General features: G+C 42.4%; 1 protein-coding gene across 1 annotated transcript; it reads right to left on the bottom strand.

Moving 5' to 3' along the window:
- Positions 1-4,002: 4,002 nt before the first annotated feature.
- On the bottom strand, positions 4,003-16,206 carry LOC104469431 (24-hydroxycholesterol 7-alpha-hydroxylase-like; the record flags this gene model as incomplete). The annotated part of the gene is made up of 7 exons (XM_010083924.1): positions 4,003-4,176; positions 5,292-5,379; positions 9,241-9,329; positions 11,130-11,225; positions 12,069-12,202; positions 13,229-13,319; positions 16,132-16,206. Coding segments are annotated over 7 exons (747 nt in total), but the record flags the coding sequence as incomplete, so codon positions are not given.
- Between the last annotated feature and the right edge of the window lie 177 nt (positions 16,207-16,383).

The following is a 16,383-nucleotide window of genomic DNA, read 5'->3' as shown; positions in this document are numbered from 1 at the left end:
TCTTCTGTGAGGGATGCCCCACTGCATTCCCATTAATAGCCATACTTCATACAGAAGGTAGAAATACCAAGATAGGTTAATATACATTATTTTTTTTTTCTCTGTGGGCTTAAAAATCTCCTGCTTCCTACACCCTTGTGGTAGTGGTATGAATAAAACCTCATTCTGACTCCTGCAACTGATCTGTAGAAGAGCTTTGTAACAGCAGGAGAGTCAGGTAAGAGGACAAATCCCCCATGGAAATTCAGCACCGCTGTATTTGAAAGCAGACTGGACAAGCACTTGAAGAAGAATAATTTAGATACTGTTAATCCACTCCTGAGTAGGGTATCGTGATGACCTTTTAATACATGTTTAACCCTGTCCCAGTGGGAAAGTGCCGTCTTTCCCTTCCCCAGAAGCTTCCAAATTATTTCCAGGTAGAAGACCCCATTTAACCCTATCACTTGACCAGCACATTGCTTTACTAATCCACCTCCCTTGGTTTTTTCTACCTAGGAAAGTATGGGAAGGGCATGGAGCTGTCACCCACTACAGGGCAGTCACACAGTGATGGGATCCCAGAGTCAAGCCCACTTTTCTACACCTGCTTGTTCGGTATCTGGCTGTCAAGAACAGGTACTTCTTTCCTGCCAAAAGCCTACACTTCAATAAACATATAACCTGCCTTTCAGGACAAATATTTTCATGACTTATTCTAGGCTGCTAGGGAGCTGCTAAATCTGGTAGCCTGACATAGGGGAGGCTGCTGCAGCTCTGCAACCCTGGGTCCAGCCTGCAGCAATGCTGAGCGTGGATTCCCAGCAGGCTCAACGTGTATGCACTGACGGCTCCAGCGGCCAGCACAGGCAGAAACATTCAGCACCCACATGAGCAGCACCAATGGCCTCATCCTGCTCCCCTTTCTGGCAGATCAGGGTGAAGGTCTGTGAGTGCAAAATATATATAAAAATACACATGTGCGCTGCGGATCTCTCCAGTAACTGGTCCTGAATTATCGCTCTCCCCAGATGCCTCCTGCCCAGCACCACACACATACACACACACAAGTGTGCTGGATGAGGCTTTGAACAACCTGGTCTAGTGGGAAGTGTCCCTGCCCATAGCAGGGGGCTGGAACTAGATGATCTCTAAGGTCCCTTCCAACCCAAACCATTCTATGATACTATGATTCTAAGTACAAACAGGTCTTGGTGAACCACTGTGGGCTCTCCAGCCACTGGTCTGAACCCCCCCGGTCCCTCTGGAGCCAGTTCCTCCACGTGCCTCACCCTCAGGGACACACACAGTCCTGGCTCCCAGCCCACTTTGCCTACTCACCAGCTAGCCTGGCTGAGTTTTCACTAGCCATCACATGCTGACATAACGCACCTACACAGTATGCACACCCACACTCCCTCCAGCTGCTGGCACCACGGACCCATGGCTCCTCTGGCCTATGGTCCCACTTCAGTTGCTGTGCTCACAGCCCCATACCCACACATGAGAGCCCCTCACCCAGGAAAAGAGTTAAAAACAGCGTGTAAGAAGACAGGACAGACTGTGCTGATGAGGCACGGGGCATAGCCAGACAAGCATATCACTCAGAAGCCTGTGTACATGCAACTAACCTATTTTATCTCCTTATCCCTCTATTTTTCACAGAATCATAAAATGGTTTGGGTTGGAAGGGACCTTAAAGATCATTGAGTTCCAACCCCCTGCCATGGGCAGGGACACCTCCCACCAGCCCAGGCCCTCATCCAGCCTGGCCTTGAACCCCTCCAGGGATGGGGCATCCACAGCTTCTCTGGGCAACCTGGGCCACTGCCTCACCACCCTCACAGGAAAAAATTTCCTCCTAATATCCAGTCTAAATCTCCCCTCTTTCAGCTTAAAATCATTACCCCTCATCCTATCACTACACTTCCTGATCAAGAGTCCTCCCCATCTTTCCTGTAGCCCCCTTTAAGTACTGGAAGGACCACTTTTTTTCCCTCCCCAACCCACCTTGATCCTTCCTTTTCCCAACCTTTGGTTCCTCCCCTAAACATCACATAAGAAGTCTTGTGCAACCACAAGCTGCTCCTCCCCTGCATTCCAGAATGTGTCCCATACCCACAGGCAGTGTTCCCAAGAGGCAGGAGCTGCTCCTGTTGCTGCTGCTGGGTGTCACCCCAGAACATGGCCTGCCCTGGGACATGTTGGGCTGGTCCTTGTTCAGGGTCCTCACCTGCTTTTGCTTCTCTGCTCCTCTGTGTCTTGGGGGGAATGTGGTTTTTATCACTTACCCTAACATTGCCCACAGGTTATTCTTGTGGGCTGTGGAAGGAAGAAGAATGTAGTTCACAGCAGGCACAAGATGACACCAAGTCTGAAAAATTCAGCACTATGCAGAAGTTACACCCCAATTGTGACTGTGTTTAGGACAGATTAGAACCCATGTGCAGTGGTGTGTTTGTCAATCTTCACTGGTGGCTTCAGATGCCTTTTATTCATTCTAACCAAATTGATGTTGACCTTCAGGTTATACTTTCCTTTAGGGACCTGTTACTTTAAAGTCAAGTTTGCCATGTACAGAATTTTGCTTTTTTGAGTTACCTCTCTTGGGAAAAAAAAACCAACCAAAACAAACCCACACACAAAAAAACAAACCTCAAAATTAATTAAATAGAAAAATAAAAATAAATGCACATTGGGGAAAAAATTATCTTTGCAAAACTACAAGATACCTGAACAGATACTGTGGACATTTCCAAATTTTTCACATACACATGGAAACCACACATGGAAATCAAGGGAATAGTTTTCAGTTACAGAAGAGATACTGAAACAGCAGTTAAGAGTGCAGCTGCTGCAGAGCTAACCGTTATGAGCTAAATTAGAAGTTGCACAAATCGTTTTCCAGCCATATAAATCATTAAAGTTTGTTAAATTGTTGTATCCGTAACTGAGGTAAGCCAACCATTTAATTATATAATGTGTTATTTTCCTATATGTGTTATTCCTACAGTTTTTACTGTTGCTGAAAGTCCATTTGTGGGTTTTTTGCAAATGCTTTAAAATTATTAATAATCTCTACTTAAAAGACTAAAAATACATACCAGCTATTATCGTATATGAAATCTGACAGCAGTTAAAGTGTTGGTATCTGAACTTATTTGACTGCTTTTTTGAACAACTTTTACTAAGTATTCCTTATAGGTTTAAATATTTTTAGATTTGGGCAATTTGTTCTATAAGTAAGTCATGTTAAAAGGAAAGCAAAAATGTTCTAGATATTAGACAAGCAGTATAATGAATAGCAATAGCTTTTCATGCAATCACTTTTCATTAGAAGCCAAGCATCACAATCAAACTTTCATTGCATATTCATGCAAGGACTGATTCTGAATCCTGTGGAGCAAATAAAGCTCAGTAGAAAATTTAGGCACTCCAGAGGAAAAAGAACCCAGTGTTTCCCCTGCTTGCAATTTTTCCATTACAAATACATTCTATTTGCAAAAAGTTGGCACCGATTGTAGGCAGAGCAGGCCAGATCTTCACCTACCTACACAGGCAATGGTACATAAGTCATGGTAGTTTATCGTGGCTGTGGATTGGATCCAGAGGTCTCTGCTCAGCACTGTCCTGTTTCTGTGCACACCAGCACCAGGGAGCCACATGGAGTCACCAACCTGATTTCTTAGCATGAGGCACCACTTTGGCCTTGGTTTGAAGAGACCTGGAGGAAGCAGTGACCTGGCTCACGGGACCTGCTTTTCTGCTGGTTTTAGCACAACTTCCATGCAGGATTTCCAAATGTAGCAGCTTTTTGTTCTGAATGTCGGGTTGGTGAGTTTAGTATATCAGATTTGCAAAGTCTGTAAATAATTGGTCCACAAATAATGAACGCGTCAGGAAAGCTTGATTTTTAAATACAAGGAGGTAGACAATCAGGTGGGGAGCACAGATAGGACTATACCGGTATGGCATACCACAGCGCAGAGTATGTACAGCATTTAAAGTTGAAATGAAGAACTGTCAAGGCAGAGAACCTATCTGAAGATGTAGGATAGGGAAGCTCAGTGGTCCATCCATCCAGAGATGGCTGGCAAAGGAAGGTAAGTTAGCGCTGGGCAGCTTTAATTCCCGGCATTTATACTGGACCCGGAATGGTGCCATGGGTTGCTGCGTCCCCACCAAATGTAAAGGGCTCTGCAAAAAGAAGAAAAGCAGTAGAATCATTTAAGTTAGTCCAGTTAATGGAATCATCATTGGGTTTTAATATTAAGATACAAACATATTCTTGGAGCTTTGGTGGTAGAGAACCAAGACCAAATACTGAGAGTATTTCTTGGATTTGCTGAAGCCATTGACTAAGGCCTTCATGACTACTTTTTATTGCACTCACTCTGACAGAGGATGACACAAGATCTTAAGGAACTCTAATGGTTTTGAGTATCTTCACCGGCATAACTGCCTGTGGGCACAGACCCAAGTTACAATCAACTCCAGTGAGAGCTGGCATGGCAACACACCATCAGTCAGGAAGAGGCAACCTTCCTCCATATTCTGAGTGGACTTTCTACCACTGCTTGAGATCAATATCTCACTTTCTTCAAGGACAGCAGAGTTCTCCGAGCTCCCAACTGCCAGCCTAAGGGGCAATCGTACAATGCCCAGGCCACTCTAAACTCCTCCCTCTTCTTCTTGGCACTTTAGCTATAGGGCGTGTGTCATGTTCAGGTTGTGACAGGTAGATGTGCTCATTTAGCAGCAGTCCATGTTTGTGAGGAACAATGATTTTTGGGAAGTGGAAAGGAGGCAGTGCAAATGGAGAAGGAAATTACTACTGAGAGTAGAAACTGCGCGCTCTCCCTTAACAGTAAAATCTTTCTGTGTCACAGTTGTTCCTTCATTCTTACCCTAAACATTTATTTTCCACTGAGTATGTAGTGGAAGAGCACTGTGAGTGTTGCATCTGATTTCACATCTCTAATGTATTAATAATCCAGTTCCATAGTCATTGTTTTTGTGAGTGGCAGAAAGCAATTATAAAATCTCTTGTAATGTTTAGGCAATGATGAGACAAAATACTCTTGTAGCCGCTTTCTTGTAGAGACAGTGCAGCCCCACTAACATTGCTGGAGTTACTCTGGATTTTCTGAGTTAAAATGAAAATAGAGTTATTCAGTACATGCTTTATTAACACTCCTCTCAAAATTTTGCTTCATTATACATAACTACAGTTGACCACGGTTGTTCAGCTAAGCATGATGAATGAAGGATATAGAGATGTGAAATGCTATATAAATGTATGGATCTTTTACCTCCTTTGGAACCGCATCCAAAAGCACAAATTCATATTTGTATAGGAACAGCACAACAAACAACTGGATTTCCATGATAGCAAACCACCTGCAAGAAAAGCGAAGAAAACGTTAGCTGTCCAGCCTGGCCATCACACCTGTGTTATCACAAGATAAGAAACAGGGTGTCTTTGACACGTTTGACATTCCATGCTTTAGTTCTGCCTGAAAGTTTTTCTTCAGTAGGAAAATATGCTGTGGCTTTGTTCAGCTTCATTACCCAGTGAAGAACATGAACGTAGTGGCTGCCCCTTCTTCCTGGTGAAACTTTAGACCGACAGTATCCCTCCGACACCCTATTTTAAACCAGCCCCTTATCATTATGGGTTTTTCCACTGTGTAAACATTTATGTTCTTCTAATCCTTGCTGACTTGAAATAACTTCATAGGAGCGAGAAGACAGTCAAATATAGAAAAAGCTATATGACTAATTGTGCTATATAAAGTTATACAATACAGCTGGGAGCCTGATGACATCAGAGTAGCTGTGACAGCAGGAGTTATTATTTAATGCGTCAGCATTAGAATGCAGTATGAGACCCAAGGGCATGATTTTATTCCTGTAACACTCTCAAAAAGGTCTTTCTTAGTCAGTCGGGAGAAGATTTCAGATAACTGCAGGTGAACTCTTCTAGGCTCTTATTTTTTAATGTTGATATGTACAAGAGTTTTCTGCATTCAGGCACTAGCATGTACCTGTGCCAGGTCATGGGATTATTCACCTGCAGAATTTAGACATACATCTTAAACTCCTCATTAAAATAATAATACCACCTTGCTCTTCTATACAGTTTATTTTCCATTATCTGAGAGATGCTGGAAAACTTGGATGAAACAGCCATTGGGGAATTCACTGTGGAGAAAGCCACATGACTGCACATGGCGTCAGCCTGGATTTAGCCGGGCAGGTGTGAAGAGGAAGCTAATAAGTCCCACGAGATGCAAGCTAACGCCTGCAGAGCCATCCAGATCTGCGCACTGAGCCGCCCCGTGCTCCGGAGTGGGAGGATGCTCGTTTGTTTTGGCGTAGCTTCAGACCCAAATTATCTCTGGGATTTCACATTGGAATTACCTTGAGATAGGGAACTTTTGGTGGCCTTGAACTCTGGGGAATTCAGTGCAGAGATATTTCAATGGAAATTAGTGCAGATCAGGCAGGACTTAACTAGCCCGAACTCCATGCTAGCAGCACTGTACGAAGGTTCACCTGCAATCTGTCTGAGCAGCAATGGATATAACCAATAACCAACTGCAGCACTTCCCACCATTAGCTCTCAAAGTGCTTTTCCCATCAGGCTGCTGCTGTTATTCTGCTCTGCAAGCAGAGATGCTGTGACACAAGGAGGATAACCAACGTCTCTGAGGGTGGGGAGAGGGACAGTCAGAATCATAGACTGGTTTGGGTTGGAAGGGTCCTCAAAGATCATCGAGCTCCACCCCCTGCCATGGGCAGGGACACCTCCCACTAGCCCAGGTTGCTCAAAGCCTCATCCAGCCTGGCCTTGAACACCTCCAGGGATGGGGCATCCACAGCTTCTCTGGGCAACCTGGGACAGTTTCAGTTTCTTATTTATATCTAATCTAGATCTCCCCTCTTTCAGCTTAAAACTGTTACCCCTTGTCCTGTCAGTCCACCCCTTGATGAAGAGTCCCTCCCCATCTCTCCTGTAGCCCCCTTTCAGCACTGGAAGCTGCTCTAGGTTCTCCCTGGAACCTTCTCTTCTCCAGGCTGAACAACCCCAACTCTGTCCCAACAACCTCTGTCTGAACAACCCAAGCCTGTCCTTGTATGGGATGTGTTCCAGCCCTCTCATCATATTCGTGGCCTCCTCTGGACTCAGTCCAGGAGTGAAAGGCAGGACTGCGGAGTCCCAGTGCATCCTTCTCCCCCACAGCACATTGTACTGAGCAGAAATCGTGAACTTTCCTGCAGCTAAATGCCCCTGAGTTCCCACCTGTGCTTTGTATTCATGACTGAATCAGAGTAGTTTTCATCTAAAAATTGAAGTTTAGAGGACACCGATTCCCTGTTTTATTTAGTGACCAGGGGGTTTGACAAAGATGCACTTTCTGAAATCTTGCCCCCAATACACTGCTAAGTATTTGTGTTGTGCTGGAACCCAGGAGCCCAGGCGGATTGAGGTCCTGCAGTAAATGGAGTCTGAGAGTGAAATCATGGCTGTTGTGATGAAGAGTTTACAGGGTCAGCATAAGATAGGAGACAACAGATGGTGCCATGCAAGATAAGCACAGTCGCACAGGCAATAGGCACCTGGTTAGACAAAAGTAGCTTCACTGCCATCAAGTTTTTCCTTTAGGTAGAAAAGATGGTACAGAAATGGCTTTGTGGGAGCTCTTCCCATGTCTGTTTGCTAGAATATTTGACAAGTTATTTTCTAGTTTTCGGTTTGATTAAAGCAGATTTTAATTTCATGATGAACTTTTGCAATGGAGAAATTAAATGTTTAATACATTTCATTTATAAATCCTAGTACTGAATTAAATCAAAATGCATCTTAAACTTGAAATATCATTGTTTCACTCAGTCATACCCAGTAAATCTGCAACCTGGGATCTAGATACATCCCTTGATTTAATTTCCTTTCTTCCAAGACCACCACACTATTCTTTTAGAATTATTGTTGAAAAACATGAAGGTGCATGTTACTGGACTGCCACAGGGTTTGAAAGAACTTTTTGTCTGTCAGCAAGAAAAATATTCTCCATCCATTGTCTATGTAGAAATGTTATCATTTTCTTTCTAATCACAAACTTATTTTAAAGATATTATCACAGTCCAGAGAACAGCCTGAACAAAGAAGTAGGTCGGTATATACAAACAAGTAGCTTTCAGAAACATTGTTTTGCAGCTTGTCCTGTACCTGCAGATGCCTCTTGTGAATTCTGCTGTAGCCCTTGCTGGGAGTGAGGCCGTGCTCATATTTAGCTCAGGTATATGGTACAAGTCAGGTGCTGTGCTCAGTGAGTGAGCACTTTCCTCTGGCAAGCCTAAATGGTGAATGCAGTTTTATTCATTTTGTTTAGGTCTTTAATGCCGTCACAAAGTTTATCTGACAGTCATGTCCAGCCTGCTATAGTGTGCAATTCAAGAATGCAGATCCTCTGCAACACCCTCTGGTTTCCTTTCTCCACATGGGACTCTTGAGTTAAATTGGCCAGTTTTAAGGATTCTTGGTTATTTGCTTCCTAGAGGAGACCAGGTTTTGAAGGCAGACAATTGAGCATAGAGATGTTTGAACACAGAAACGAGGAGCAGCTGGCTCCCTGGGACTAGTTCCAGGAAGAGGGACAGCAGAGAAAAACAGCAGAAGGAATGCAGGAAGGACTGAGGCTGGCATTGCTGGAGGAGTGAAGAGACACAGGATCTGCAATTTAAGCCATCATACAATTACGTGGGCCTTAATGCAAAGACAAGATTCAAACAGAGAAGAGCCAGTTAAGACATTTGGAGATTTGCAAAAATGTCAGTGGCATCGTAGAGGATAGAAAGAGAGTCTCAGACCAGAGAAATGTTCTTTAGGTTAGTTTAGAACTCATATATGGGAATGTAAATACCTGTAAACTGTCATGTTTGTAGGTGGAACAACTTTCCCTTGATGAAAAGATGCCTCAGCAGCCGCCAAGCTAGGCTGCCTTTCCTCCCTGGGGGATATCTCTTGATACACTGGTCTCAGATTCTGCTTTTACATTATGACTTAACCTGTCTTTTCCAGGAATAAAACCACTTTCAAATCAGTTTAAACAAGGTCCAGATAATACTGAACATTAGGGGACTGACAAAGAGCAAAGCAATGAAAACACTTGATCTCCAAGTGTAAGAGGAGCCCAGTTCAAGAGAGTTGTTCTCTGCAGGGTTTGGGAATAAATAAACCCCAGCTGTTTCACTGACCTTCCTGGACACTGATGCTTCCCTCCTCCGAATGCCACAAAGCTGTCCAAGAAAGCATTCTTCTCTAAATTTGCCTCTTTCCAGCGATCCTGTGGGAAGAAACTTTTTTTTTCCAAATCAGCCTTATATAAATAAAGCTTAACTTTATTTCTCCAGGCTAAAAATTACTTTGGACAGCTAATCCTCAATACAACATTGCACTAATGCCTTTTTTTTTTTTTTTTTTTTGCAGTCAACCTGTTAAGAGTCTGGATTCAAAAGTCAGCATTGACTCAGTGAAAGAAATGAGGGTCCCATCTGAAACATATTTAGGTGCCTCAAAGTGCTGGAGATGTTTTCAAAATTGCCCCTAAAGCATTCTTCCCATACCTCCCCATTTTTCTAAATCCTGCATCTTGAGCTGTTGAAATGCCTCTAAAAATGTGATTTATTCCTTTTAAATAGACACACATTCAAAGCAACTGTTCAACCAGTACCTTCCCCCAGCCACAATACTCTATCATGGCACACAAATGGCTCATGCACATCTTGCACACAAACCGTTTCTAAGGTTCTGTGCAAGATGTGAGAGAAAGGCAAGGACTGCACAGCTCCCTTCTCAGGTACAAGCCAGCGTGTGAGAAAATGAACTCTTCTCAACAAAACCAGCCTCTCTGTACCCAGAAGACTTCTTGTTCCATCTTGAGTTGCTTTAAGAGAAAAGGACCAACACAAGGAACAAGGCAATATGGACTAAGTTTGGGTGGGTGACGCTGGCAGAAGTAAATCTCTTGAATGCCGGCTGTCAAACTCTACTAACCTCCAGAAAGTCAGTACAACTCAACCAAGGCCTTCAAGTAACATCCTGTCAAGTCTGTGGTGGCTACCTCCTCTGATGAAGCTGTCTTAGAAAAGATGTAAGCTTATGTTTCTTTATTTTGGACTTTTTTCTGCTAGAGCTGTTTAGAGCTTTCTGAAGAAGAAACCTGTTAGCATCAAAATCTAATAAAAGCAAGAAAAAAACTCAGTGGTGATGAAGAAAGGTGATACATTGTCCAAGGGGTACTCACCTATTCCTCACAGAAAAAGGGTGCATTTATAAAAAAAGAAGTTAGCTTGGTTTCTAGGAATAAAGTTGCTAAAGAAATAAGCAGCTGCATCAAAGATTCTGCTTTGGATTTCAAACAGGCAGGAATTGTTATGAGAGATTTCAAATTGGTGAAGAGTTTGCTAGAAATGAAGTTTTGTTTAAATTACTCCTTGATGTATTTCTATAAAAAAGACAAACTGTTCTGTATCAGATGGTGCTAAAAAGAGCAGTTACCAGCCTGCCCACGCAGCCTCATGGAGTGGAATAATAATCAAGAAACTCTAGATGAACTACTGAATTAGCAGAGCTAATACCTACCAGAAATCATCTGACTGGAAAGACCAATAATCCTGGGTAAACACGTGGGGATGAGCTATGCAACAAATGACAGGGAGAGGAGAGGACTTGGAATCAAAGAATCATTTAGGTTGGAAAAGATCTTTAAGATCAAGTCCAGCCATTAACCTGACACAGCTGAGTCCCACTAAACCGTGTCCCTGAGTGTCACATCTACACCTCTTTTAAATACCTCCAGGGATGGTGACTCAACCACTACCCTGGGTAGCCTGTTCCAGTGCTTGAAAACCCTTTCAGGGAAGGGATTTTTCCTAATATTATTTGGAACATATAACTGAACATTAAAGTCTTGTTTATTCCTACAGGCTCCTCCTTTTTGTGCACATCTTCTCTGTACACAAGGCCATCCTCCAGACAACAGGGAATACCCAATTTTAAGCCAATTTGTCCATGTGCTTTTGTTGTGAAACAAGGGAAGAGAAGAAAAGACAGCAAAATACCCACGTTAAGAGGGACAACTTACAGGCTTGAACATTTCTGGGTCAGGAAAATATTTTGGATTCCTGTGCAACCAATATGGTGACAACATCAGCATGTCACCTGCAGGGATGATAAAATTCTGAAACGGAGAAAAAGCTCTAAGAAAAGGAAAAATCACAGATTCAACTCACAAAACAGTCCCTCCTTAGTACTTCTCTTACATCAGCAGAAGGTCTTCACAGAGGACAAGTGAAGGGGGTAAAGCCACAGTGGGCATATTATATGTTTGAAGCTTCTTCTTGCTGTTGCCATTTTTTTTCCATAAGAAAGACCTGAACAGTGGAGAATATGGAAAGACTATTTTTGTTCTAATTTGTTTTTTCAGGTATCAAAAGAATAGAAACATTATTTCTGTCTTTCCTTCTTCTTGATGTACTGTGTGAGCTGGTATTTTTTTCTAAAGCACTTCCTTCAATGCAAAGAAATTCATAGAAATTCTTAAATGACAGTAGACCTTTATGGGACTTTAATAATTTCTTAAATAGGCATAGCCACTGATTCCTTAAGAGGGTGTTTTTCTCCCAAACATTTATTTGCTAGACTCCTGAATGCCCACACCTCCTTTCTGAATGGCAGTGAAGTGGACAAACAAAAGGAGTTTTATCAGTAACTAAATTGTGGTCCCTTCTGCTATATTCGTTGTAGCTGATTGCTACTTCATATACCATCAGCACGGTATCTCCAGCTGAATTCAATTAAATTCAAAAACAATTCAAAAGGTAAGACTGTGAGCAAGAGAAGCAAAATGACTCTCAAATTAATGATGATGAAAAAATCTGTTAAACTAAACGTAATATATATGTGAGATTGTAGAATACCTCTACTATTTTAAATTTATCTCAATTTACTGGGAGGCCCCTTTCCAGATGAACCACAGAGCATCCTTTTGAGGAAAAAAGAAAAAAAAAAAAAAGAATCTCACCTGAATTTTTATTGGGTTTACTACTTTCTTGGTGATTGCACCTGGAGACCTCAGCTGTATGGCTTCCAACATGCACCATTTATTAAATGGGAGCTTCTTAAGGTCCTCTTCAGAAACTTCTATTTTATCTTTACCTGTTACAGCAAGAGAAAGAAAACTCTGTAAAAATTAGATTCCATGCTTGTTTTGATATATGCTGAAATGACTTGCAGTAGACCTTCTGATAGAATACCTCAAGACTTTAAAGACCTTGTTTACACCCAGAAATTTTCTTTAGATTTCAAACTAAATAAATGGACCAAAATCAGTACAACTGAAGAAAAGACAATGAAGAGAATTTAATAACTCTAAGGGAGCTGTAGATGTGGCATTGGCCAGAAGAGGCCAAACAAAGGTCATGTTGAAAGTTAAAAGTCCCTGGACTTTTTCAGTGCTTTGGTAGGACACTGCATGGAAATCTCAGGGACAGTAGGCACCAAGACAAGGAGTCATGGCTGAGCTTTTGCACTGTGTTAACACCAGCAAATAAAACAGGGCCAGGAGAAAGGCTTAAGCACTGCTTCGTTATCATCCTTATTGGTTAATTATTGACATTTTCCTTGATGTGGTTTTGACCCATGTCAACTAAGAGTTTTCCATGAAAGTCTAAACACAGTTCAGGGGATGCACATGTGAATGATTGCTCCCAGTAGGTGACTGAAAGAGTCATGTGGTGGTGAATCATGCTGGACAAATTGGCCTCAGATGAGAGAAAAGCGAATAGTTCCTGGCCTGCTTTTCCACGGAATAGCTGTAACTCTAGTGAACATAACACCATGTAAAGCAGCTGAATTGAAAGACCTCATCTGACCCTGTTGTAGATGCATGAAAAAAGCACAAGACTTGTTAATACAAAACTAGGTCTAAATGATAGGTGTGGAATGAAGAGACAAATACCTACAGTTCCTTTTCTACCTTCTTTTGCTAACATCAAAGGTGTTTTTGCTTAAAAATATGTCTTGAGCATATGCAGAGTGAAGAACCTACAGCTGGACTCTGTTACCAGCAGTACCCTTAGCAGCAACATTCATTACTCCCAGCCATTGACCACTGGCCATGTGCTGGACCAACACAGAATAAATCATTTCTAGGTTACAGAAGGACACGATCGGATTTATTACCTGCTTTGCCAAAAACAGAAGCCAGGTCTTCCATTATCTTCTTGTAAATTGAAAGATCAGAGAGTATGAAGACAAGGGTCCAAAATGCAATCTAAACAGAGATGAAAGTACTTTAACTCAGGAATATGGAACAGAATTACAGTATCTTTGTAGCAAATCTCAGGGGCAGGTGAAAATATTTGTACTTTTTTGGATGAGCCTGTTGTAGCTGAGATGCTTGGGGAGCTGTGCTTCCAGTCTAAATCCACATCTAAGGGCTCAGATCCTGGGAGATTAGGTCTAGTCATCTCCTGTGTACTTGTCTTTGTGCTTTGACCTTTGAAACACAGAATCCTTTCTTTAATTTCAAATAACTAGGTGTTAAAATGAATTACTAAATCATTGTGTGTGATTAGATTTAGCTGTAGGAATGGAAAAAAACTTAAATAGTAAATTCCTACTAATATTAGCAGAAATGAGGTTAAATAATTTGCAGGATATTGTCACAGTGAGTCACACTGAAACAGGCAGGAGAAGTTTTAATTAACAGCAAAACAAGCAGTAGTATATCCCCTTTAGAAATAATTTGCTAACTGATTATGCAATGAAGTAGAAAATCAAGAAATTTAGGAAAGGAGAAAATCCTCTTAAGTAGGATGAAACCAGAAGGACTCGCAGCACTGCCAGGAGCCTCTCTCCTCTTGCTGAGCTAGCGGGAGATGCAGTCTGCACGCAGATCTGGTCACTGGCCATCTGTGCTGGTGAGGGATGAGAACTCTTACTGTTATTTCCCAAACAGTCCCACATGGATGCAGCCCTCCTGCAAAATAAATCTGGGAGCTTAGTTTTCTTGTACAGCACTTGGACACTGTGGCTTCACTCCATAGGCTGTGGAGGAATAACTGAATTGTTTCAGATAAAAGGGTTTCATGCACTTGTGAAAAAATCCCCTTGGAAGGTGAAAGGACTTTTTTCATCATTCCAGTCCCCAGAACAGTAGTGTGACTATTCTGAGAAACAACAAAATATCTGTATGTCTATTTACAGCTGAATATTACAGAAGTAAGTAATGATGGTGTTGTGGAAGGAATGTCAGTTATCCTGATAACAGACAGCAGGCTATGCCTCTCACTTAGACCAACATGTGAATCTACAGAACCCACACTGAAAGGGATGAAATCCCTTTAGGGTAAATTGTAGTAATAGCCAATCTACCAAACACATAGATGTAGCCATTAAGAGTACATATAAAAATAACTCACTATCTTTTTTTTTTTTTCTAAATCACATCTGTAATGGAAATAACTGTGCTGGAAAGAGTTTAGTATTCATGGTAAAGAAAGGATGGTTTTGCTGCTATGGATTTTTCATCTGAGGAACTCCTATAAATGTCTTTGATCAGCCTGAGTTGTGTTAGATATATTGGGCTTGTTAGCATACGTATATCTGTATCATTAATCCGTCAAATCCATCTCTAACATAGACAAAACTTAAGTGGCAGTAGAATCAAACAATTGCTTTTCTTCCCCTGAAGCAACACTGGCATTTGTACAGCACATTCCCCAAAGCAAAAGAGCCAAAATCACTCAAGGATTTACACACAGATTAAATTACTCTATATTATGCTTTTGATATTCTTTACAATTTATAACACCAGGCTATTTAAAATAGAGCCTCTACTATAATACAGCCACAGTGCTTCAAATAAATAGAGTTAAATGATCTTCACAGCTTAAGACTGTGATCTTAATAGCTATGAGACATATGTTCCCAAAATGTTATGACAGCATGGGTTCATGAAAGGAAGGTCGTGCTTGACCAACCTGATCGCCTTCTGTGACCAGGTGACCCGTCTAGTGGATGAGGGAAAGGCTGTGGACGTTGTCTGCTTCGACTTTAGCAAGGCCTTCGACACCGTGTCCCACGGTATTCTCCTAGAAAAGCTAGTGGCTCGCGGCTTAGACAGGAACTCTTTGCTGGATAAAAAACTGGCTGGATGGCCGAGCCCAGAGAGTCATGGTGAACGGAGTTAAGTCCAGGTGGCGGCCGGTCACCATTGGTGTACCCCAGGGATGGGTTTTGGGGCCTGTCCTGTTTAACGTCTTTATCCATGACCTGGATGAGGGGATTGAGTGCTCCCTCAGTAAGTTTGCTGATGACACCAAACTGAGCGGGTGTGTTGACCTCCTTGAGGGCAGGGAGGCTTTGCAGAGGGATCTGGACAGGCTGGACCCATGGGCTGAGGCCAATTGTATGAAGTTCAATAAAGCCAAGTGCTGGGTCCTGCACTTGTAATTTTATACATATATCTGAGTTTATATATGTTTATGTATACAAATGTCTATTATATAGTTCTATAGATATCAACAGCTATACATATATAAAGGGATGAAGGTATAGAGACAGATGGGCAGATCTAAAGGGCACAGATAGAGGCATATATAGGCATAGACATCTTGATATAAAGCTGGGTATTGATATGGATAGATCTGCCCCTATATATATGTATATATACGCACTTGTGTATATATATCTATTTGTAATTTTCACGTGTGCACATATATACATAAAAATATATATGTAACTATTTCAGTATATTTACATGGATACGTACGTATCCAGATATCTACCTATAGGGATATATCCGTACAGCTATATGTGTATAGAAACCCGGTCCTGCAACACTCTGCCGCAACGCGCCAGAGGAAAAGGAGGTTGCAAACCTGTCTCGAAACAAAAATTGTGGGTTTTTTCTACATCCAAAGATGGAAAATCTGGCAATAGCTGCCAATATCTATAGACAGGTACGGCTATGGGCAGAGAGAGATCCCATGATATATACGGGGGGGTAGATGACCCCCAGCCCCACGTGTGCCTGCCTGCAGGCTGCATCCTCCTGTGTGCACCCATGGCACCATCCTGACCCCCAACGGCATCCCCGTCCCCCGCAGGTCCTTCCGAAGTTGTCGTCTTCCATCGTCCACGAGATCGAGAGCATCCTAGCCAACAAACCCTACAGCAAGAAGGACTACAGATCCTAAGCGCGCGCCCGCCACCCCTTCGCTTGCTTACGCTTTGTTGGAGCAAACTGGAGAGCGCGGTTTGCACCGCGAGCGCCGAGAACCAGCACTCCCGCCCGCGTGGCCCCGGACCACCACTCCGCTCCCCCCAACATG

Source organism: Pterocles gutturalis, unplaced genomic scaffold (genome assembly GCF_000699245.1).
Source record: "Pterocles gutturalis isolate BGI_N339 unplaced genomic scaffold, ASM69924v1 scaffold16575, whole genome shotgun sequence".
Taxonomy (NCBI): domain Eukaryota; kingdom Metazoa; phylum Chordata; class Aves; order Pterocliformes; family Pteroclidae; genus Pterocles; species Pterocles gutturalis.
Note: the sequence above shows the minus strand (reverse complement) of the source record. Positions and strands in the feature narration are given on the sequence as shown.